General features: G+C 41.8%; 1 protein-coding gene across 1 annotated transcript in view; it reads left to right on the top strand.

Moving 5' to 3' along the window:
• Window positions 1-26,215, top strand: part of LOC126544001 (uncharacterized) — a 28,352-nt gene extending 2,137 nt beyond the window's left edge. The window contains exons 4-7 of the mRNA XM_055062428.1: window positions 295-399; window positions 18,114-18,182; window positions 18,521-18,580; window positions 26,051-26,215. Coding sequence (XP_054918403.1) covers window positions 295-399; window positions 18,114-18,182; window positions 18,521-18,580; window positions 26,051-26,163 — 347 coding nt within the window. The 3' untranslated portion in view covers window positions 26,164-26,215. The remainder of the gene's footprint in view (window positions 1-294; window positions 400-18,113; window positions 18,183-18,520; window positions 18,581-26,050) is intronic.
• Window positions 26,216-26,493: the final 278 nt, after the last annotated feature.

Here is a 26,493-nt window from a genome sequence, read left to right as displayed (position 1 = left end):
CCACAAAATCACACCGCGGCAGACGAACAGGTCGCCCCTCGATAAGGTTGTTGATGTTGACAACACGAAAATGTCAGGAACGAAAGTGCGTTCCTGTTATTCTAAATGAGCTCGTGGCTCCACCGAGTCATAGATCCTCGGATTTTTGTTTAGGGACTTACATGTGTGGCGATATTGCGATATCCCTATGAAGAAGCTATTCACCGGTATACTTAGACTAAAGTGTGTTAACAATCAATAGGTGATTGAAGTGTAATCGATGGTCTTACGAATTTCATCATCTCTTTGCTGCAGGTTATGGCTCTGGATGCCCTGACCCCAGTGCCTGCACCACAAGCTGCAAAGCCCAGGGTTTCCTCTTGGGCGTATGCCTCCAACCTCTACTGCAAGTCTGTCTGTGTACGTAAATTTCTTGAAGTCGACGATTGACTGGAAATAAAGCTCGCTTGCATTTACGCTTGTTAAATTTGTCCTATTACTCTTCCAGACTGAATCATTTGATCATGTGTACATGGGGTGCTATAACGTACAACTGGTCCAAACTTTTTTATTTTGATTCTGCATTCAGACCCCCGCGATTGGTAAAAAACACTTTTGGGCCACCCCCTCTTCACCTGTGTATGACGTGACGTCAAGAGAACCGCGATAGCTCCCCATCTGATGTGACGTGAACACACTGATTATGCATGAGTTGACCAAACAAGTGAAAAATAGTTATTCTGATTCGACGCATTTCGCCATTAGCCCCAGGCTATTGGTCAAAAGTTTCGGGCTGTACCAACTTCACCTGCCTGTCACGCGACGTCACAAAACCACAAAAAATAACCACGGCAAAGTCATGTGTGCGCGTTAAAGGTGTATTAATATGACGAACAAAACTGAATTACTTCTGAATAGCCGCTTCTGAATAAGATATGGCTGCCGACGATCGCTGAGGCACTGGCTACTTGCTCCTGCGGGAGAGCGTGGGTGTATTTGCGTATAATAAATCTTTATGCGGGGCCGCGTAACGTTTTTGAGCACTTTCTAAACGTTTACGATCGCGTCCTGCGAACGCTTCTTTGCTGAGGATCCGCTTTAGTGCCATCCTTAAGCTTCCGTTGCATGCCGCCGCAATATTCGACCAGAAACCGCCCGCTAAATAAAAGAAAGCCGACCAATAGTAGACGCCGACACTACCCTCTTCATATTCAGTACAGCGGCTCGGCCCCACTGAATCCTTCTCCACTTGAACATGCTCCTCGCCTCTTGTGAGCCAAGTAGATAAGACAAGCCGCTCAGTGTAGGCAATGGTACTCGTGTTTTAAGCAATCATAAGTGGCCTCCTATGAACTAGGCGACCGTTTTATTCGTTGTTAAGACAATCCTGCGGGTGACTGCCCGTTGCTCGCGTCTGCGCTTACGCAAATTTCACGCCAGGAGATTGGAATAAGAACTTATTGGAGTAGTTTTACGTTATAGGGGTCCTTATTACGGTATTGTAGTGCACTCTAAGCTTATCTGTACTGACACAGCGAATGATGTGGTGTAACAAATGTTCCAGTGCAGCCATGACGCTTTTACCCTGAGAAACAGGGTTCCCTGCTAAGACTCTCACGCAAGACACGTCGATTGCGGAGTACGCTAGCAAGTGCTTTCTTTAAAATATAGTTGTTATTTACAGCATGAACGTGAATTCGTCGACGCAGTAGGAACGTAGAGATGTTGGACCTGTGAATTCAACCACGAGCTTGGTAACTTCATTTCATATGCAGTTGCGGGCTGCAAGGTTCTTTGTTTCGTATGTATTAGCAACGCTACAGTCTGGTGAAGCCAGCAGTAATGAAAGTGGTGAACCATGACCAGAAGTGAACTGCTTATCTTTGTCAGAAATGAACACGGCCATATAGGCACAATAATATTGTAGCTGAACTCTACCAGGGGGCGGCTGTGGCTGCCGAACAGCTGAAACAGGTCGCATACATCACTCCAGGAAAGCTTTCCCAAATCTGATTTGGAAATGGTTGAAAAATTGAAAAAGGTGAACAATTCTTTTTTGCATGCTGTCACCCTCTTACCCTAAACCTCTACCTCCGGCCATGAAAACAAGGTGTATGTAAGGTAGCTCAAACAGCATTTCCAGGAACACCTGTCTTCCCTTATTAGGTATTTCACCAGATATCAGTGACAATACATTACGAGCGTTTGGCATCAGTGGTTCTATCCCAAAGGATGTATTAAAGATTACAGAAAGTCTTATTTATTGGCATGTTGTTTCATGATTTCAATTATAGTGATGTTCAGCCAAATTTGAAGATGTTCATCACAAACGTATATTGGCTAATGATCTCACACATTCATAATGACACAATCACTTCTGATCCGCATGCAATATAGTACTCGGCATATAATCAAACTTCAAACGTGTACAAATAGCTACATCTTTCAGCCGAACTTTAATATAATATTTCACTTTGCGTAGCTTATCAATCGGTGCTTGGTACTTAAGTACTCAGCATGAAAAGCGCTAAAAAAATTTTTATCGAACCCATTGCCCATCATGGCAAAAAGCTTTGGATTTCGCTTCTCATGATGTACAATCTAAGCGCTTTAGTACCTTTAGATACTCGTCCGGGAATCCAAATCATCGGTCCGTTTTGCAACGGCTTTTATTATTTTTTGCAATTTTCTGTTCTGTCACGTACTTCTACACTTTTGAGACGTCTGCGTGCCTTCATAGCCGTGCATTTGTATTAGAGCCATTCGTACAGTACCTCATGATCGAATCGATAAAACACAACTGCTCTGTGGTTTATGACTCAATTATTTGAGGCTCTGAGAAAAATGTTGTTCTATTAGCCGCATATATATATATATATTTATATATATATATATATATATATATATATATCGAAAATTATCTATGAATTGTGGAACCATATGCTTTGCGTATAAACCAAAGGGTACAATCGTATTTGCACCCCAGAAATCCGAAAACAAATTATCCCCTGCTAATTACCTGCTCGAATTGCTCCCTAGCACTGGTTGTAATATAACTGGCACCTATTGATTCCTGGTTTACTCACATTCCTCTAGATGAACCACTTTTTTACATTCTGAGAGCGTGATTCTGAAAACTCATTTTTAGCAGACACCCTCCCTTAACTCGAAAACTGCGCCGCGCACCATACAATTGTGCTATTAAAGATCGCATATTTCTAGATTTGTCATATGTACTGAATGTTGAAAGTCACTACCTTATACTTCGTAATCTTCAGAATATAAACATTCCTGCTATTGTTTTAAACTGACTATATCGTAATTATTGCTTCAAAATTTGATTCTGATGACTAGGCCTCTTCCTTCAATCTGCTACAGCTTGGTTCACCCAATGGTTCTATTTTTCTACCTCTTTTATTTCACACGTATATAAACCCACAACCGACGCGAAATGCGAAGGTTGTGGGTTCGTTTCCCACCTGCGGCAAGTTGTTTTTTCATCAACTTTAATTTCAATTAATTCTTCGTTTCTTTATTTCATTTATTAAGCACAATTAATTTCCCCTATGTTGTCCTTGGTGTCAATGTTTGTTGGCTTCTTATGATATTACTAATAAAATCGGGACCCTCGGTTAACCCCCTTTCTTCTCGTATATAACCGAAGTATGATATGCTCCACAGAGTTTGACGAAGTGCACAAGATCTATGCGTGGTGCTATGAGAATGCGTAGAGCGTGTACTAGATGTGTGTGATGTACTGCGTTGATCTAATGAGATTACGAATGAGGTGCGCCAGATGGCGTGTGATGTGTACGCACTGTAGTCATATGAGCAAGGCGATATTTGAGGATGACTATTACATGCTTACAAAGTACGTAGACTTCGGTCTTGATGCATACAAAATCTCGTTAATGTCAGTGAGATAAAGGATGAGTAATTTGTGCTACATGGGAGAGCATGATCAATGCGCTCTATGACGATATCGAACCATTCTGACACACACAACAGCATAATTTACAAAGCGAATAAAAAGCCCAGTGTTCAACTTCATGAATTCCATTCACTGAACCCATAAATCCTCCTCAAAGCTGATGTCGGTACCAGTAATGCAATGATTTTCAATTGCGGACGTATTGACGGGTGAACACTTAGGGCAATACTACTGCCTTTGCATGACTCATTCATCGACCAGCCAATAGGCACGCGCTGACAATGATATCGCCCAAAGCTATTGTCCGAGACTGCATCCCTTGGTCAGACATGATCAGCCTAAGTTTTCAATGCCATATAGTGCTTGCGTACCACAGCATCCAGGAACCACTGTGCTTTGCTTCATTGACAAGGTAGTATGATAATGAGAGCTTTTACCTCAATATCAGTTTTCAATTTGGGTCTTCAGAAATATGTTATGAAAGGAGACACAAGGGTTGGTTTTGCGGTTTATTACACCCATGTTCATTTTTAAAGTGCTCTTTTAGCAACGTTCCTCGTGGACATGTTTTGAGAAATATGTTAAGGAAGAAGGCACAAGAGTTGGTCTGGGCGATAAATGAACTCATGCTCTATTTAGAGTGCTATTTCCGCAATGCTCCTCGTGAATATGTTTTAAGAGAATAATACAAGCCCAAATTGCAAACGGCCGTGGAGCTGGCCTATGCATTAAATGCGCACGCGTTCCAAAAAAACCGTTATTTACCACATAATTCATAGGAAAGGCATGGAGGTGATAGGATATAACAGAGTTTAACAACCATCCAGTTTTACTGCTTGCATATCAATATAAGGCGAAAGGCGAATGGGGGAAAACAAATAGATCTGCAATGCATGTTGCTCGCACAACTGCGAAGAGGACACATGGCATGACAACTATGACCCTTGTTTTACAATGTTTATAAGCAGTCGTGCTATCTGATAATCCTCTGGAGGGGTAGAGAACTAACAGGTTCCCTGTCAAACATATAAAGAAAGCCTCACAAATAACACCAGCGTTATGGTCCTGATTTATTGCCACCAGTCGCACACTGTAATACCAAAATAATGCTTGTGGGCTGTCGACTAGCAGTTCTCCGCCAAATGACCTGCGCATCAAGCTAACATATTTGTAAATCCAGTCATTTATACATTGGCCTGTTTGCTGACGTAGTGACCACTGAACGATAATGGCATTTGATATCCATCGACCCCTCTGTGCTCTACGTACTTGTTCTTGTATGTTTTTTGAAAGGTGTTCATGCATGCTTCTTCGTTATTGATGTGCCTTCACAGCAAAACAAGCTTCTGCCATGCCGAGAAAGTATTGTAGAAAACGCCGACTCGAGGCTACTTTTCTAAGCACTGAACAAACTTGCTTTGTTGGTTTTGGTTTGTGTTCATTGGTTCGATGCCCATACGGGTTGTCTGCTCACACTAAGACAAACAAGGTTGAGGGATGCGCTTCTGCAATTTGTACAGCACACTGAAAGGGCAGGTGCGGGCCTAATTTTTCAGAAGGAATTACATTGACGGCCCCGTTCACGGCGTCTGTTACTTTCACTGAGTCAGGCAAGGCACCAGTCTTGATGTTTCTTCTCTTGCCCAAAACAACAGGTTTGGGTGCAGTGTTGTAGGAAGACAAGTTTCTATGGTTTCATTGGGTACTTTTCTCTTACGGCATCAAGTTTCTTTCTGCAACTCTCTGCACTGGTGCTTCTTTAGCACCAGCATGAAGTTGGCATGAAGTTGCGCATCCGGAAACTTGAGAACAATGATCCTTCAGATGGCACATGGTGAAGAAGGGATTGGCTTCGATGCCCTTCATTTTCTGTTGGCATACTACTGCAGTCTGTAATTTCTTCTGAACATGCTGAATTATCTTGAGGCCGCAAACTAACCCTAGTCATGTCTTCGAATGCAGACTTTTCAGGATGAGACTCCTGGCTTTGCAAGTTCCTTCATTCATTCATTCATTCATTCATCTATACTGTCAGCCGGCACACATGGCTATTCTAAATGTGAATTAAACGAACCGGCAAATTTGGTTAAATCTTGTGTTTAGTTCTGTATTTCGTCTCGTCTATAACGTGATGACAACCACTAATTTAGTCAGTAACCACATCTTCGCAATCATGTTACCTCACAAAATGAAATCCAGACTATAAATCTGTAAGTGCCACCTTTCCTTCAAAGAAGCTTGCAAAGCAAAACATCCTAATCCCCAAAGTATACATTTCAAGGCATCGGCAGTCTCAGCGTGGTGCCTCAAGATAACTCGGCTAGCTGGGAAGGAAGGCACCAGGAGCCCGTGCTGACAGAAGATCACAGGATTGGACACGCGAGCACTCTTTGAAATGGAACGAATTGGAGCAATTGAATATTTGTGACTCCTGGGACATACGGCTAAATGTCAACTTCACGGCGGCGCTAACGGACCACCTGTGCAGATAATCACAATAAATCTTGATGTATTGAAAACAAAAGAGCCCTCTGAAGCAACAAAGGTTTCTTCAGGTGTTCTTCTAAGCCCACTAAACTTGAAACTGGCATTCTGCGCAAAGGAATGAACTTCAACAGTGTGGCAGTTCACCCAACCCTGACGAAAGTGCCCTGCACCATGAAACTTGCGAAAAGTTAGCTCTTTCTGACTGAAGACCACGAACTTAACTTGCCAGAACATATCATTTCGCTTGACTTGGGTCAGTGATCCTATATTCATCATTAGGAAACAGGACGCATTAACAATTGCAAAGTCATGTTATAGTCTTTATCTGCATGATTGTGTGGACAACAACAGATCAAAGGAGCCCCAGTGTGACTAGTGTTCCCGCCTAAGAGACCGTAATGTCAAGAAGTGTGAAATCAATTGCATAAGCTAACAATCGTAAAGCATACGTGCATACATGCACTTTATTGAGTCGTGTAAGTTTTTTTAGTTATAGTGTGCGCCTGCGTTGTAGATAGTATTCAGTTAAAACAAGTAGGTAGAATGAGCCATATATAATACAATGACAATAATTTTGGCAGAAAGAGATATTTTCTCAAACCATCTGACAATTTCTTATTTAGAAAGTATCAAATTTTGTTAAACGTGTCAGCTGTCAGATGATTCTCTAAAAGCATATGTCCTTATGCCTATACTATTTGCCCTATGTAAATGAAATACTGGTGTTTCGTATACCGAAACCCCAACATGATCATGAGGGACGGTTTAGTGGGCACATCCTGATTATTATGAAAACTCGAGGTTCTTCAATGTGCGCTCAACGCACCTTATGGTTTTTGCATTTTGCCACCATCGAAATGTGGGCATTGTGGCCGGGATATTATCCTGCAGCATGTAGCTTAGCAGTGCAATGTCAAATCCACTACGCCACCAATGTCCTTATGTTGCTAGCAGAAAGGTACTTTCGAAGAAATTTAGGTCGCTCGCCCTGTTTGTGCTGCTTTCTGAAATTACATTTCAGCCTTCTTACTTCACTAGCTTCAATACTAGTAAATATAGTCGATCAAACATTAGAAGTATTAGAAACATTAGAAGTATTAGAATTTCCTTCACCTGACTTTTTTTGCCTTAACATCACCCCTTAATGTGGAATTGAGCACGAACCATTACTGCAAGAAAACACTGCAGTAAGGTCACAAAAGGGGGCCATGCATGAAGTCTGATACAGTTTGGTCGTTTCTGACCTGTGTTTAAATATGCATCTTGAATTACTTTATGAAATATTCTCGGTCAGCGCACTCACAATACAATATTACTAATCACAACCAACCATGGCCTCGGCCTCACTACGCGAAACAACTCACTACCTTATCTGATTGCAGAAAAAATGTGGTATGTGTAAAACAGGCGATCATTAGAATATGAGCACAGAGTATTCAATCAGCATAAAATCTTGAGCAATATACAACCTCTGGAATACGATCGATGATGTTCACAATCTCACAGTAAGATTCATTCAATCGGACCATTCATTATGACGATTGGCGCTAAAAGTATCAAGATGAGTTTCGGACTATACATTTGCAACGTAGGTCGACTAAATGTGCACCTAGCATAAGTCCTACCACTCTATTGCTAGAATATTCTTTGCTGCGTTCGATAACATCTCAATGTCTGTCCATAGAAGTTTCGTTGCATTCAATCGGTGGGCCGATTTGAGGAGAGGAATAGCACGTTTTGTGCTTCGGCTTTAGAATATCGTGTAGCATTTTGTTGCTATAATGATAGTGTAGTGATGTGGTGGTTTTAATCAAGGTAGACTGTATATTAAGAAAAACACCAAAATAAATATATAGGTAGTTACGTTTGTTTTCGTGCTTCTTTAATAAAACTATTCAGTGTGGATGACGCAAGAAACATATTTGCGCTTGGTTAATATGCATTTGCACGATTACCTACCGCGCCCCGAACTGCAACACAAACTATGATACCGGCCAATTATTATTAAAAATAAATTGGTGCCAATGCCGCCGCGAATATGAAGCCACCCAACTCGACGCGTATTTTGTTGAAACTTCGTGGAACATACAAAGGCCCACAGACACGATAAACGATATTTCTCTGCGAGTAGTTACGATCAGAGATCGACGAGGCCTTCTTTTCGCTCTCTACCAACCAAAAAGAAAAAAGAAAAACGTCCGTTCAATGGCAGTGTCGCTAGCCACCTTTCAATGCGCTCTTCTTTTTGCACTCAGAAGCGGAGTTCTTTTTCATTTTGAACGGAATTTTACCAAGATTGCAACGGGCACGCAAATTTTAACGCATGTTTACCGCATGTCTTTATTAAGAAAATTGCCGTTCGAATGGTGCAAATACTGTAATTATTTCCAGCCCTATTCGAAAACGAATATTTGCACTATTCGAAAATATTATGTTGATGAGTGGGTACAAAAAATCCACAGAGAAAATGTTGATTAATCTTTTAAAAATACCGAAAAAATATCCACTTTTCTGCGCTGCACGTTTATCTCGTCTGCTCCCGTGAATGCAACCGTTCAAATATTTATGACATACGTGTATTGTTTCCTACCTATTTGAAACGCTATGAGCTGCTTGGCGATTTATGTCATGGTGCGATAGGCCGGAAGCGTTTTCATGCGTCCTGCTATAAAAACGGTCATAATAAACTATATTTTTTTATTCAGAATCGGTTGCAGATGCTGTTCGCAAGTAATGTCTGGAGATCGTGGACATACATGCAGTTATATTTAGCGGTCAACGTTTGAAACCCTTGTGCACGTCTTTATTATGTAAACCTTCCTCTTATGTAACACCGCAACTGGGGTACCTACACAAAATGAAGTGATTCTGAATGCGATGTGAGGTTAAAGCACATGAAGAACGCTTTAGTGATCGCTCAGTCGAACTGCAAAACTTCTTGCGCTTCATTAGTGAACTGTTGCGTGTCTGTTGGAGTAAACCTTCTGAGGGTTTTTAAAAAAGCATAGTGACATACAATTCAGTGCCTCCGATTAATGAGTGATTTAGAAACATCGTGTAGCTCGAGCCAATTAGTAAGAGACGCTTAGCCCTTATAAGACGCCATATATAGATACTTCTCGAAAATATGCGTATTTTCTATCTAATTGTACAAAACATTTCAAGAATAAGCGTAATCAACGAAAACAACAAAAATATTTGGCGGTATCTTCTTCAACAAAAACAGTGAGACAGAAGGCACAACAGAGGAAGGAAGTTTCCACCCAAACCACATGTCGCTACGTTTGGAACTTGTGACGCTTCTAAAGCCGCAGACACTATTTATTTATTTTTTATTTATTTATTCGTTTATTAATTAATTTAGTTATTTATTCAAGATACTTTACAGGTCCGGAAAGAGCACTGGGTAAGTGTGGCTTCGCAAAATATACCGAGGTTTAGGCAGCTTACAAATATATAAACAATATAGGAAAAGAACATTGTAGCATTTAGGTAAATTTTAATATAAAGAGAACATTGGTATTAAACGGTCTGTATCGCATGCGTAATATCTTGAAGTGAAAGCGAATCACGTCGCAAACTTATTCCTGCATGTCCTGCGTTCCTTCTATAAGCCACGAAATGGCATTCATTGCCGGTCATTGAATGCTGGCCGGAGGGATTTAACCAGAATGTTTGTGCTCATTGTTGAGACTCAGCAGAAAGCCTTTTTTTCTGCTCTGTTGCCTACATGAAAAGTTGGGCGAAATGGGTTTGTATTGTGTTGAATTTCCATTCTAATTTCAGTTTTCTTCTACGTATGAAAAAGCGGTTTTTCTTATTTTGAACAGAACAAGTGTAACTAAACTACGATAATGAGTAGCTATAAGTAAATTGCAAAGTCCATATTCGTTGAAAATTTTATGTAAATAACGAAAACAACGGTAAAACAACAAGCGAGTATTAGCTGGTACAATTGATAAGCCTTGTCTCGATATTTGGACACGACTTGCTAAATAAACATTATACGCTAGACGCGTTGCGGCAGCAAAATTTGTCATTTGTTGGTCGAGACTTCCCTACAATATGAAAGCACCATTGGTTCGGGTAAAGCTTGCCCCTACGCCACTATCGGGTGATAAGTGGTGCCCCGTTTTCAGAACATTGCGTACAGCTTCATTTAATCGCGTCGTATTGACTAAGTACAAAGAATATTCGACTTTGCATATGTCTTGCCTACGTTTACTCGAAGTGAAGGGTGCCAATTGCGCGACGTAATGAACTTTGGTGGTTTTCACTGGTTCTTCGCTCATGTAGATGGTGATAATGGTGGTTGGAACATCATAACGATATCATTAAAGGTTATTAAACAATTCGCATACGTGTCAGCAATGAAAGCAGTCTGCTGTCACTGTTTGTGTTTTCAATATTAGTAATGTTTCTGTTGTGCGCCCAATCGAATCAAATCGAACATTGTTTCAGTCCAGCTTCAAGCATAAATGGAAGTTTGAGAGGAAGAAACAGTCTATATGGCCACTAGGCTAATTTATCAAGCCCACAAGAGAGCACTGCCGGTTGCGACAAGAATAAATAACAAAAACCTAGCAATAATAGGCTCGAAAGATTCTGCACTCGTTTTGCATCGAGCAGCTCTATTCTACGGAATACATGATTATGCAAAAGTACGATAAATTGAAATTCGGGAAAGCGCAGCCAGCATAAAAAGAATCGATTAAAGAAGAAAGAAAACGAGAAAGTGAAGCATATTATTCGTTATGCACTTGTGAATCTTTGCATTGCATTCAGTAAAACGTTTACAGGTACGAAGGGGCGAAAATGGCAGTTAGAATAAGAAGGTAGAGAAGATAACTGTAGTCCTCCATAAAGAAAACAAAAAAATCCCAATAAAGAAAGGCGTCAGGCAGGGAGATACGATCTCTCCAATGCTATTCAGAGCGTGTTTACAGGAGGTATTCACAGACCTGGATTGGGAAGAATTGGGGATAAAAGTTAATGGAGAATGCCTTAGTAACTTGCGCGTCGCTGATGATATTGCCTTGCATAGTAACTCCGGGGACCAACTGCAATGCATGCTCACTGACCTGGAGAGGCAAAGCAGAAGGTGGGACTAAAAATTAATCTACAGAAAACTAATGTTTAACAGTCTCGGAAGGGAACAGCAGTTTAGGATAGGTAGCGAGGCACTGGAAGTGGTAAGGGAACACATCTACTTAGAACAGGTAGTGACTGCTGATCCGGATCATGAGAGTGAAATAATTAGAAGAAGAAGAATGGGCTGGGGTGCGTTTGACAGGCATTCGCAGATCATGAACAGCAGGTTGCCATTATCTCTCAAGAGAAAAGTGTATAACAGCTGTGTCTTACCAGTACTCACGTACGGGGCAGAAACCTGGAGGCTTACGAAAAGGGCTCTACTTAAATTCAGGACGACGCAACGAGCTATGGAAAGAAGAATGATGGGTGTAACGTTAAGGGATAAGAAAAGAGCACATTGGGTGAGGGAACAAACGCGCATTAATGACATCTTAGTTGAAATCAAGGAAAACGAAATGGGTATGGGCAGAACATGTAATGAGGAGGGAAGATAACCGATGGTCATTAAGGGTTACGGACTGGATTCCAGCGTAGCAGCATAGCAGGGGGCGACAGAAAGTTAGGTGGGCAGATGAGATAAGGAAGTTTGGAGGGACAACATAGCCACAATTAGTACATGACCGGGGCAGTTGGAGAAGTATTTGAGAGGCCTTAATTTGCCCTGCAGTGGGTGTAACCAGGCTGATGATGATGGTGATGAGGATGAAGATAACTGACAACTAACTCTGGGAGGGCTGGGAAAGTGGTGTTCATCAGGACAATATACAGTTCAATGATACAGAATTTATCTAAGACGTATACCACCACAGAGAAAACGCATAGCGTTACCCTTTGAAAAAAAAAAGGTTAATTCACGCTAGTCCCTTTTTGTAGAAACACTAGCCCCTACCCCGATATTAAGATTGCTGGGGTAATTTCATATCGTTAACGTATATTAAAAGGCATCGGCTTCATCAGACGTGCTTTAAGTATTCGCAGGGTTTTATTTTAAACAGCTATACAACATTTGGATGTTTGATGCAGCGGCATTAGCCAAACCGAAAAGCCATACTTTTTGAGTAAGACTAAATGAAAGGCTAGTACAGCACAGTATAGGTTAAGCTTTATAGAAAGAAATTTTTTATTGCGTGACAAAATTTTAATAATATTAGAGAGAGTCGCGCAGATTTTGCTAATATGAGTGTGGCACATCACACTGGTGTAGAAATCTAAAGCATGAAATGGACGCCTAAGAGCGGCGCTCTGTGACTCGGAAGTGTCCTCTGCGTGTGCAATGAATCTGTGCATTTCTTAAGTACAATGGTTCATGCATCAGAGTCGGGCTCTCTTAGTTTAGTTGAGGGCAAATTCTCATGGGATTGTTGCCAGTGAGAGACAATTGAGTAGCCCTGATATAATGACCAGCAGATATTTTGCACGTTTTGACCCCTTGGCTTACCGACCGCCGTTCCAAAATCTGAGAAGCCGCGGGATGCAATCCTCCTGATCCACATTTACCACTGTGCCCATGTACCCACAAAGAGCGTTGAGCGTTCTGCAGTTCGCCGCCGATAACGGCTGTAATCAACACTTGGTCTCGGCACCAAGTTGCTTTGTTGAGAAAATGAGCAGTGGTGCTATCCCTCGGGGTAGTGAAAGAGGGCGTGGGGTGTAGTGTGAGGAAATAGGGACTTGAAACATGGGGATCATTGTGGTTACCACCGAGATGATGGTAAAGAGGCTAATGCTTGTCCTGAAGGCCATTTAAAATGTGCATATCGGTGGCGCCTAGGAAGGTCCCGGTTCGTTGTTGTCGGATGAGCACGTTTCGAGTGTACTCGATAATGGTAAGCACATTGTGGAATATCCGAGGTCTGGCCCCATATGGCTTTTGTTCTGGCTGCTTCGCTATTGATTCTTCTGGGCCTGTTTGGGCAGGCTCAATATTTCGGCGATTTTTCGCGCAACCCATGCAGGATTCTCGTCAATTCCTTGAGATTCCTCTAAAACCAGTAATCCAGACTACCTTGATCGGCTGATAAATATGTTGCTGTCAGTGAGTAATATTAGTTGCGCCTAGGTTTCTTACATTGTGGTTGAGTGTGGAAGGGGCTGGGTAGCTGCCGCGATCGCCTTTAGCACGGTGCTATTGGACGGTGTTGTGTGCGTGATCTGTGTGCACTATACGGAGGCAGCGGTCAACTTCCGAAATTGATACTATCTGATACTATATGATGTACACTCTATGTTGCCTTATTAGTATGCGACTCTGGGGTGACATGCGCTGTGTATGGTGCAGAAAATGCTGCTCGTTCTTCCCTACGCGCCTCGTTATTTTTCTGGTCAATATCTCATGAGCGAGGGTATATCTGATGCAGGGATATACTTTTTACATTGAGTGGCAGTCTATGTGCAAGGGCTGTGGCATTAGGTATCGCGCTACTCTACGTAAAATGTTGAGCGGATGTTTTGCTTGTTGTAGGTGTAGCTCCTACGATGGCTGTGGTTGCCAATGAGTTCGGTGACTGTCTTACAGCATGGCAGATCCATGAGTACGTATGTGCTGGCTCGGAGAGAAAGTGCGAGCCCCCGATTGGTCGTCTTACGGATGAGTGTATCCAGTCAAGTGATGTGTTGGTGGCGCAGACCTTGTATGGGAAAGGTGATTCGTTATTGAGGTAGCCTGCGCAACTTGCATGACGGGGTGATCGTGTGGATATATTCCCAATGCAAACACTTTCTGGAGATATCATCTTTCTATTTATGCCTATGCGGAGAGCAGTTCCGTAACAATATCTTCTGGTAATGTAGCGGTATCTGTTGTTCTTCTAGGTTGTGAATATTTGGCAGTAGAGGAGGGTCGCAACCATCGCCTCAACGTATTCAGCGCACCAGAGGTCCACATTCGGGCATTAGTTGCAGTAGCTGAGACAATGTACGTTCAGTGTGCCCTCGCAAATTATGTTAAAACTAATACATACACATACTGCTGCTCCTTTCGAAATGATTAAGGGTAAATCAACCACATATGTAGTTCAGACTACATGTGAACAATAGCTGCATACCTGTAAGCATGCTTTCCCCTTACGCTTCTCGCCAGAAGGCGTGCAAACTACCAAAGAAGTGTTGACAAAAGCGCTGACTGAGTGCCTTAAGCGCACATTTAAGGTTCTGCTGGCGATGTAGCTTTCCGCCAAATGACATGGCTTTGACACCATCGTACCTTTAGAGAGAGGGTTAACCGAGAACCCTATTTTTGTTAATTATATCATCAGAAGCCAGGAAACAAGGACACCCAGGAAAACCGGTGAAATTACATGTACTTCGCAACTGAATTAAAGAAATGATAAATGACGGCAAATAAAGTGGGTTAAAAGACAACTTACCGCATGTGGTGAACGATCCCTCGTCTTCGCACTAGGCGTGCTATGCTCTTCAAACATTGCCACCAGGGGAACATCAGACCGGCCGCTCACAACCATTAGTGCCGCAGTCCTCGCTGATAGGAGCTACACCCCAGACTATAGACACATCTGCTTCTCTTAAAACTCTCTCGCATTTCTTCTCTATTTCACGTATCTGCCTTCTATAGAACTTTGTTTGCTCTGTGACGATGCATCCCATAAAATAAGCACTACACAATGTTTCAACGTCTTACTTCCAATAACCCGATAATGCCGGCGTATCGTGGCTGAATTAAAAATTACCCGCCAGATCCCATTCTTATCCGTACGAGAAGAGGTGCCTCAATCCGCAAAAGCGTGTCAAATATTACCAGCCCCCTCCCTGGTTTTCAATAGGACAATGATGATAATCAGGGCGTTGCGCGCGGCCTTGATGAAAAGGAAACGAAGAAAAGCAAGCACACTTCGCGCGGGGATTTGTTGGGCCAATTTTGGGCTGGAAGGTAAAACTCATTCGTACATAATGGCTCTTACATTTCGTTCCTCGCATACTTTCCCACAATTGTAATATTGCTCGCCCCGTGGCACTAAAACATGAGTGATACGCAGTATGCAAAACTCTTATATATGTTGGCATGATAATGCTGTGTACATAGAAGCAAAATGGTTCCATTCGCTGGGGTTGCAAAGAATATATTTGAATGAGCTGGTACTGCTGCGATTGACGGGTGCATATCGTATCAATTAATTTTTTGCCGATATTTTCTTGAGGGGAAGAAGAGCAAATTAAAAACAGCTTCTCATACAGCTTTTCACATTTACAAACGATTTACACTCTAACCTTGACGCAGGCTTCACGACGGACTGTATTTTTTTGGACTTCGCTAAGGCATTCGACAAGGTGTGTCATGCTCTACTCTTACACAAACTAAGCATCGTAAACATGGACCCTACACTACTTAAGTGGATCTGTAACTTTCTTACATCGCGCGTCTAGTTTGTTTCTGCTAATGAATGTACTTCCTCTCTAGCCCCTGTCGGCTCGGGCGTCCCTCAAGGATCTGTCCTGGGCCCACTTTTGTTTCTTATATACATTAATGACTTACCTATTAATATTTCATCAAAGATATGTTTATTTGCTGACGATTGTGTGATATACCGCAAAGTTTCCAATAACTGCGATATAACAGCTCTACCAACCGACTTAAATAAAATAACTGATTGGTGCAGCACGTGGAAAATGCAACTTAACATTAAGAAGTGCAAAACTATGAGGGTTTCTCGTACTAACTCTAGTTCTCCAAAATATTCTCTCACTAATATATGACTTGAGTGTGTCACCTCGTATCGTTATTTAGGAGTGACCATAACTAACAATTTGTCTTGGAAAACGCATATTGATATCATAGTGTCCAAAGCAAACCGCACTTTAGGGCACCTGCACCAAAATTTTTTTCGTGCACCATCATCATTAAAACAATTACTATATACCACTTACGTTCGCTTGCAACTTGAGTATGCTTCATCAATACGGGATCCCTGGCATTCAACACTAATACATACGCTGGAAGCTATACAAAACCGTTAAGCCCGTTTTATTTTAAATAACTTCAATCGGACAGCAAGCGTAACACACATGAAATGTTTATTAAACCTGCCTCTCTTATCCGACCGCCGAAAACACTAACGCATTTCTCTTTTTCACAAAATCTATTATCATAACACCTTTTTACACACTCTTTGGATCAGGCCAGCACCTTTCATTTCTTCTCGCCGTGATCATAATCAGAAAGTTAGCATATCTCATTTCAATACTACCATGGGCGCAAATTCATTCTTACCAATGACTAGCAATGACTGGAAAAGCTTATCCCCTTCATGAACAGGTATAATTAATCCACTTATGTTTAGAAACGCACTTGAAAACGAACTTTTGTAATATACTTACCATTTGTCTTGCATATGTGTATGTACCTTTCTCTATTGCAGCGTTTTCATCAGTTTTCATCAGCATCATGATCAAAAAGTTAACAATGCATTTTGTAAATCTACTGTACATATTATGTTTTTTTTAATCTCTTTACCATTGTGTACATCACATTTCTATTTGTATCTTTTGTACCTCTGTTTATTATCATCGGATGTCAACTCAAGATTTGGAATTATTACTGCTGTTATTTATTTTTTTTTGTTTGAGTTACTTTTACCGATGTTTACTTTGTATTTTCTTAGCCCCTCCCCTCTATAATGTACTATGTACCTTGAGGGTAAAATAAATGAAATGAAATGAAAGGCATTTTAAATACCGTAGTTCGGCATTTACAAAACGTTGTCCTACTCATATTTATGATAGGATAGGACAAGTCATTTTTCCGGATGTAATATACATAAAACGTAAACAGGACCTAACTTGGGACATGGATATAAAAAGAGCCTACAGATAAGAAAGTTATGTATCCGGTTTCCTGTTTCTAAGTAAATTCTTTGCAAGTATTCATTGCTATATTATTTAAACAAACCAAGAGCACCATGAAAACGACGACAGCAAAGGCATTCAGCCGTGCAAAATGTTTTTGTAAGCAGCTACGTGACAGATTCCTCCACGTGCAATAAATTTTTTTTTGCCAAATGAGAGATATAAAAGACACAGAGGATCGGCCCTTCGTGCACTTTGCATCAGTTGCTCGATACAGTAGTGGCCTCCGCCTAGCATTTCGTCCAATTAGGTAGCCCATATTTGTCCGAGGAATCAACAAATTTTCTCGTCTTTCGCTCTATTATTTGCTACTGCGCGCCTATTTTAAAAGCGATCACTGTGTTATCTTCTAATTTATCAGTTTTCTGTAACGCTTCGCTTGCATTAGAGCCACATGTTTAGATGGCTTCAAATCCAGCATGTTAGAATTTAAAACAGAAATTCTGGTTTTCTGTAATAGTTTAGCTTTTCTGACTATGATATTGGAAATACGTCGGCGTATCAGTTTATCCCAAGATGTGCAAGAAAGGTAATGCTGCGAAGCTGCGCCTTAGACATAACTGCTCAAGTCACAAAGCCTTAGGTTCTATATGTGCTGGATTCTCATAGGTTCTCATGAACAGGAACAGGTTGATAATATTTTATGTATGTTAAATATGCTTGAAGGTACTCATCATCCACGGCACTTGAATTTCACTTTTGCTCATCTGTACGCTCTCTTTCGTAAGCCACAGATGATTTATTTTCCTCTTTGTTGTCGCAGACAATAAAGTCAGACTCGTTGCTGAGATGAAGTTCACCGCTGCCATCATCCTCGTCGCACTAATTACAGGTGAGCAAGTCTTGCCTCATCAACAGATTTGATATTATTCAAAACAGAATGATTTTTCAGAATATGCCCGAAATTCACTACTGGACACGGAAGAGGAGACCCGTTGTATAGCTGCGTCTATTTGCTTTATCTAATACATTGCATGCACCGACATTGTAACGTTGAGCTTCCATGAATATTAACACGAATGGATACTTCCTTGTTTCATGTTATTGAGAACAATGTTTCTGACTAACCATACTGTTTAACAGTAGAAGAATATTCTAGATCGGCAAAGAAGCCTTTATTTTCACTTTGATGTTCTGTTGTTGATGTTCTGTTTGTCCTTGTGTTTCCAGCGTTCGTGGTGATGATCACTGCAGCCGACGAGAGAAATGACGAGGCGCGTACGGGAAGTGGTAAGTCAAACTATAGATAGTTCTAGCTTGTCCAGTATTCCGCTAAATACTGGGAGATCGGGCAGCATGGCGGGTGAGTGGTGATGCCAACATGAAGTGCCTCCACGGTTCGGCCAACAGGCAGCGCTGAGCTAAACGAGAAAAACGCGGAGTCATAAATGCAAGGAACTATTTATTCATTTTTCGCTGCCGTAAATTTGAACCACCAGTGAACTATAATACACCCTAAAACGCCTGTAAATAGCTCTGATTTTGTCCGGTTTAGTTCGGTGCTACCACTGGCTCCACCGTGCAGGCCACTCAGGTTGCCGCGCCATATCATCGGCTATTCCGCCCGACCTGCCGGTGTTTACCGGAATATAAAACACGCTAACAGTGAACATTTTCTGTCACATTTATTCAATACGCCTTGTGAGCACTTTCTTCGACAATTAGTTCCGGTATATACGGTCGGCGAAATATTAATTCAACGCAAAGTATATTTACTACCGTTGACAGCGCGTCGGCAGCCGAAGTGCGAACACCTTATAATGACTGCAAAAGTCCTTACGCGCGTGGATTATTGAAATAATCATAGCTTAAGACCTATGCTGTTTTGTTGACATAAGGCGTCTTTGCATATATTGTGTCTAATGGCTTTCAAATGTGACAATTATGCGTACCATATTCTTGTTAAATACCATTGGGGATGTTACCTTTGGCAAGCACCTATTTGATACACTCTAAAAGTAAAGAGTTCAGGGAAGTCTTTTTCAGGGAGAACCTGCTTGGCCCACATTTCACTCTCTTTTCGAGTAGATCAACCCTCTTTGTGAGAGAGTAGGACAATTCCTCCTGACAGAGTTTCGTTACTCCACCCCAAGGGAGTGTGTGTTTGCAGAGTACCAATAACCTCCCCACAGGGGTAAAGTACTCCCCCAGGCCATGTGCTTCTACTCCTCCAAACCAAGTACTTCTACTCCTCCAAGCCGATTGTTTCTACTCCATCAAACACTGTGCTTTTACTCCTTCAGAACAGAGTGCTAATACTCTACCCAATAGTGTGAAAGCAAGATGAAGATCCATGGCCACGTTAGAAGGAATTCGCAATACTTACATGTGGGAATATTTGATTCCTTCATAAGAAGCTCCTGCGCTTAGGCTTGGTGAATGCGATGTAATCTGTAGTGTCCGAGTTACTCAAATGAAACATTTTCTCTCCTAACATGTCAAAATCTTTATTGATCAGTCAGAAGACAAACTGAATAATAATTTGAGAAAAGTAAGGACAACCACATAAAATCAGGTTGCAGTGATGCCCATGAAATTTAGAACACATCTTGTACTAAAACATAACTTTATTCTCTAAAGTTTCATCAGTACTACAGTTCATAAATATCCTTTTATTTCAATAAGCTCGTTCTTTTCAGAAATAAAGTATACAATGGAAAGTTAAACATAGAGCAAGCATGTGGAAACTCACAATGCATTAACACTATGTTCAAAGAGTAATATGCGCCACATTACTGGCCAGCAAACGCATTTCTGGCACAAAACGTGTGTACTTATATGGCGGTGGTTGCCAGATTAGCTGCTAAGCATGGGGCTGGTAATGAAGATAAATTGGGCAAGAAACTTTTTTTGTTTGCCATATTCTAAGACAGCAGCTCATTTGGTAACGTACTATACAGCGTATGGTTTATTCCTGAGTAAGAGCACAGTATATTTAAAAATGTGTTGTATATTCTCATCTAAGGCGGCAGGTCTAGCTAGCTTTGATTATATTTCACATAAAGTTACTCATGTATGTGTTGCATCCATTGTTTCCAAGTGGGTCTTGTCGTGGCTGTGAAGCAATATCCTGGCCCGGTCTCAAACCTGTGCAGAGGCGCATTATATTAGCTATTCGGTTGGCCTCCTCACGAAAGTAGTTTCCTGGTGCTGTTTGGATTCATCCGTTACACTCTCATAAATAAGCAATAAAAATTGACTTCATTATCTAGTACACAGCAAATGAGTATAAAACTGCAAGGACCAGTGGCATTACAATCTTGCGCATCACATTTCTTGTCATGCACGGCAGTTCTTCATCCCCATTACGGTACGAATACTATACTTCCGAGGAGTAGCTTGCATATTTACATGATCCGTTATTGGCAGTCGTTGAATATGCAGTCAAACTAAAGCATAGCACGGCTCAGGATGTGAACCAAAAATCAGATGTGATGGATATGATGCATCGAAGGCAACAAAGGCATAAGTACAGGCGCGAATTTGCACGAAAAAGACAAACAAAGAAGCAAAACATAAATTGAGAATGGCACCATCCTGTTTCACATATCGCTTCCATGCATGTGCATTTTGCATGCGGCTATGCATATACTTGCACAATGAACCAACTACCTGAAACGAAAGCATTTTTCCTACTCAAGTGGTTAAGATGCACTGAAGTAAGAAAAATTGTTGGACTTCACAGAATCTTTGTTTCAAAACAAGTACATATGTGTCTGGGAAGATGAATACTTTGCATCCCTGTGCACACTATCTTTAGGCCAGAAATTTACCATGTGCAAAAGTGCTTTAATGTTATTTTGCTTCATAAAGATTATGTCTACAGAAGCCATGACATCATAGGGCTTTTGCTTAACACTGTATGCTGGCATCCGCCAATTTATGAACATGTGTTCTACTCATATGCCCTCACTTCTTTGCATTGAAGGTATCTCTACCTCCACTAGCATACTTGGCTGGCAAGTAGATTGAGTCATTTTAATGAAAGTATCAAATATCTGCCAGGAGCTATCACGTGACTATTTTACAGAAGGAGAAACCACTATTTTATGTTTTAAAAATAATTTTCAATTCCAAGTGACTCTCCGGCTTCTAAGACGTAAGGTGTGCACCATGGTGAACATAGTCAAATGTCTCCATTGCTCTTTTTTTTTCGCTTCGGAAGGCAGGAGGGGTTCTAATGAGCTGATTGCTTGACCATGCACACAAACCATAATGACTTCTTAAACATGGGATTCTCTTCGTCAAATGCTTCCCCTTTCCGTAACCTAAAAAGAAGCCATACATCCAAAATTAGGCGTAAAAAGTAGATAAAAGAGAAGCCCTGAAAATCTGTCTGCTTCATGTCAGCCTTTAAAATAGAGAATGGTACTGGTTTGTATTTTCACCCTTGCATTCACATGCTGTTAAATGTAAGCTATTAAATGTATGTAAGTACCTGACCAAGCATGAGCTGTTGCTTTTTATAGTTAACACAGGGGCCGTGCTCATTGCAAGTATGTATCATGTCACTAAGCAAATATACAATTTTATTGTACCACTATTTTTTTTTATCACATGGATATATCAGTTGAGAGGCAAGACAGAATCTAGTCGCCTCTCAGAAAACTAATGAACTTTTTTTAAACACATTTCTAACTTTTAAATGGCACTTGCTCATGTGTTTTTGTCTCCAGAGAGTATACCTGATTTTCTCTTTCCCATCAGAGATATTACATGAATATTCCATGTTAAAATGACTGCCTAGAACACGTGAAAATTTTCATCTTGGTGTGACATACTGTATTTTGATTTTGTTGAGATTTAGTGAAATGGTACACCCAATATACCCACATTCTAGTTTTTTTTTTTTCATATTGCATGGCAATCTATTTTGATGCAATGGAGTGCGCTCCTCTGCCCTACATGAAGTCTCGCTGGGCTGGCTCATTGACATTCTTGTGTCCTTGCAGCTGCCTTCTTGCATTATATAAAGGGGGTGCCTAAAAATATCGTGTGCAAAAGTCAACACTAAGACAATGTCGAAAACAAGATCAAGACAGTTAAGGTCACGGCACTAAAAGAAAGCCTTAGCTCTTAGTCTTCCTACTGAAATGCATGTGAAACATCCGAATGACTGCAACAGTTAACTGCTAAACTAACTTCAATTTTTAGATTTAGACGAAAAATAAATAACCGGCAGTTCATCCTCGTTCAGCACCAATGTTAAAATACTCCTACTAATAAATAGAATATGGGATATCGTCAGATGACATAAGTCTGTCATTAGTCTGGTATGCCGCAAAAACCACTTGTGACACATCCTAAGAAGGTGCCCAGTGTGCTCCCCGCACAATCTCTGGTTGTGCCACTGCTGAAGCCACAATTTGAGGATCATATTAGCAAACATGATGCTCAGTAGGGATAAAAATATGGTCGTCTAGTTCAATGGATAGGACTGGATGTTCCTATAAGAAAGGACAACAAGGCTTGTTATGGCATGCTTACCCACATTTCAATAATAACATGAAAGTTCACTGCCCCTGCATATAAGCTTACTAAAAGGCATGAGCTTATTTTCGTTGATGAGGTGCCCAACGGAGTTCATATTTGACAGACTCGACTACTCCTGCAGTTTGAAATCGGGCATTTTACATTCTCGAAGGCATGTAAAAGTTGCTGTTATACCGCAGTTATTAGTTTATTAGACCAACAATTTGTTTTGTGCTCGACAGGCGATTGGTAACACGAAATAAAGCAACGTTTTATTTTGATACTTTATTTCTCCACTAAAAATATCTGACATGCAGTAGCAAGATGCACACATTCCGCTTGTGACCTTCAGAGGAAAGGTGATGTTGCTGTTCATACGACGCAACTCTGAGACCCCAAGTCATATTAGCAAATGTACACGCATGTCGAGAACAACAAGCGTATGCGAAGGGCTCCTGCAATTGTAATTCCACAGAGCAGCCGTTATATTCGATGCCGATGTCGAATTCACCGAGTTCGCAGACATAAGCATAGTTAGGATTCGGACGGTGCTCGAAAATCGCAACAGAAGACATAAAATCAGACATATACACACCATATTGACACGTGTACTTATCTTTATCGGGCGACTACGTTTCGCCACCTAACAAATGTAATCGCACAGCGCGGGACGCGCCTGCATGTATCCGAAGTTTCTGGAAAGTTATCGATGCTTCTACCCGGCTGTCTGTTGTCGCCGAACGTTGTGTTATCTGATTTCATCGCGTGACGCGAATGGTGTAGAACATTGTGGAAGGCACGCGGGTCCGAACGATTAGTCTGGAACATTCGACGACTGCTGTATAAAAGCCGACGGGCTTGCCTCGCTGATCAGATTTTCGACGATCACCGACAGTGTTCGCCGCTATCGTTGTGCTATAAGTGTAGCCTGTTTTTGTGGGCACAGGTTCGCCCAATAAAAGTTAGGTTTGTTCTTTACAGTATTGCTGCTGTGTTCTTGAACGTCACCACCACGTGACAATATCAATACATGAGAAATAACAGTTCAGTCTTAGGGCTAAACAACATGAGACCGATTTAGTGCGCGACGGCGACGAGCGACGGCTTCGAGGGACAAAACGGGCCGTCGCTTGGGCACATCACTCGGTTCTGGAAATCTAGAAATCGTCGCTTGTCTCCCGCAAGTGCTATGAGCGACTAGCGAATAGCACGAAGCCGGTACTGGATGTACATCACTCAGACACTACCGATTGTCACGCGGAAGGAGCAAACAATAAAATTTTCATACGTGCAAGGATAAGAACGTACTGCAAGGCTTTCGGAAATATCGTACGCCACGTTTTACAGTAAAATACATCAACTTAAGTTACTAAAGCGCGCGTCACGCTAGTTTCAACGCGCATTTGCACCCCTCATACCGGCAACACCGGGGAGACGTCGATCAAGATCGTCGCTCGCACGGAGTACGACTCGTACGCGACGAGTGAATCCCACAGCCACCTCCACCGCATCGCTTGTCGCTGCCGCGCGCAAGATCGCATACATAGGGTTTATACTTTATTCAGTATAAAACATGAATTCCTCTTGCGCTTTCAGTAAGGTCAAGATAACGCAGCGAACGGACTTCTTGCAGCATGTAGCTGAATGCCTGCGGCAAAGTTTCTAACAAGAACTGGCGTGGCACGTAACTTCAGTGGTCGCAATTACCCATTGGCGAAAGAGACCATCAAGCACGCGGCTTATTTACAATGAAAGCATGCCGCCAGCGAAATAATACCCCTCTTTTATGTAACTCCTTATTTCAACAGCATCTCATACCCAGTATACTGCCAAACTGGATAAATTGAAGCAAACAAAGCGCATAGGCTCGGAATCATGGGATGGTGAACAAACCATTTTAAGCGTCCTCTCGCCACACGTCTTATTGAATATACCATGGTTCCTGCAGCGCTTGCGATTTTCAAACCTCTTACGGATAGCTGCAAGTGATACAATCGCACGCAGTAATCGTGACGACTGGCTTTTTCGATTGACATCGAGAGACACAGCGCACATGCCTAGTCTGTTGTCAATCACCTCGGCTAAGCGGCTCGACGACTTCCCGGCGATAACATGTCATGTACGCAGAATGTGCACCTAACTTAGAATTCACTGACCGTAAAAGATTTTTCGGTATATCCAATGAAGGACGAACGACTGTTGTGTTTTCGCGGTGACGCGAGATGGCTGACACGCGGTCTCTTTTGGATGGCCTTCGTTGCTGCTCGCTGGACGGATCATCTTTCTCCGGTGCTGTGCTGTTCCGCTACGTTTAGCGCGCGCGCGTTGGAGAAACTTCGACTGAAAAAGCACAGCGCTCGCTCCGCGTTCCTTTCAACTGTGGCTGCCTGTTCTCTTAGAAGCAAAACGATGTGTTCTTTGCAGAGCTTGCGTGAGTGATACATCGCGATGTTCGGGGCCAGCCTCCTGCAGTTGAAGCAGAAGATTACGCTTCGTTTTTTTCTTTACTGCTGCAAGAGAAAAGGGGCAGTCTACTCTCTCTCAGAAGGGCAGAATGAAAACCACATTTCACTCTCTCTTGGTGACGGAGCAAACCGTGCATTTCACTCCACTCGACATTTTGTGAGGGTAGAGCAAGGCTTTGAAGAGTATATCGGCCGTTTCGCTCCTGCGATACCCTCTCTAGTTTTTAGAGTGTACGCGTGCGGTGAGAATATCCGGTGGCATATATACACACTGTGCCCGATACCACGCCATGTAGAGACGAATCCAATGTGAGAAGTGTGAACTGAACATGTTCTCTTAGTAAGGTTTGTAATGCAGTATTTGTCCTTCCGTGCTGCTTTCATTGTATGTATTTATCGACATTCTCGTATGAGTGTGTCCTTGGCTACAGCCACCAAGCCCTTGAGCTGTGATGAAGGCACGCTGTAGTAACTCAGCCTACACATCATAAACGTCATTAAAATTATCCACTTTAGAGCTAGACATACCTGTAACTGAACAATGTAGAACCTATAGTGCTCGGTAATATCTTTGACAGGGACAGTATGGACCAATCCGTGAATGCTCGAATTTTCGATTAGCGCATTAGGTGTGCCCCGATATAGCAAATTACTTATAAGCAAGCTTTCAACGTTACACTGTGTCTAAAATACGTTGACATCAGTAGTTAATTGAAGCGTAATAATCGATGTTCTTGTGAATTTAATCATCTCTTCGCTGCAGATTATGGCTCTGGATGCCCAGACCCCAGTGCCTGCACCGCAAGCTGCAAAGCCAAGGGTTTCCTCTTAGGCGTGTGCCTCCAACCTCTACTGCAAATCTGTTTGTGTACGTAAATTTGTTGAAGTCGATGACTGACTGGCAATAAAGCTCGCTTGCACATCTGGTTGTCAAATTTCTCCTACTCCTTTACCAGACTGAATCAATTGCATATGTAAATCTGGTCACGGTATTGAAGTCCATTCTAAACTTATCTGCACTTACGCACGGAATGATATTGGTGAAGTAAATGTTCCAGTGCACCGATAGGCGCTTTCACCCTGACAAATGCGGTTCCCTGCTCAAAATCTCACGCAAAACACGTCGACTAGACCGTGCGCTAGAAAGTGCTTATTTTAAGATATAATTTTTATTTCCAGCTTGAGCGTGCATTCATGGAAGCAATC

This window comes from Dermacentor andersoni, chromosome 10 (assembly GCF_023375885.2).
Source record: "Dermacentor andersoni chromosome 10, qqDerAnde1_hic_scaffold, whole genome shotgun sequence".
NCBI classification, from domain to species: Eukaryota; Metazoa; Arthropoda; class Arachnida; order Ixodida; family Ixodidae; genus Dermacentor; species Dermacentor andersoni.
Note: the sequence above shows the minus strand (reverse complement) of the source record. Positions and strands in the feature narration are given on the sequence as shown.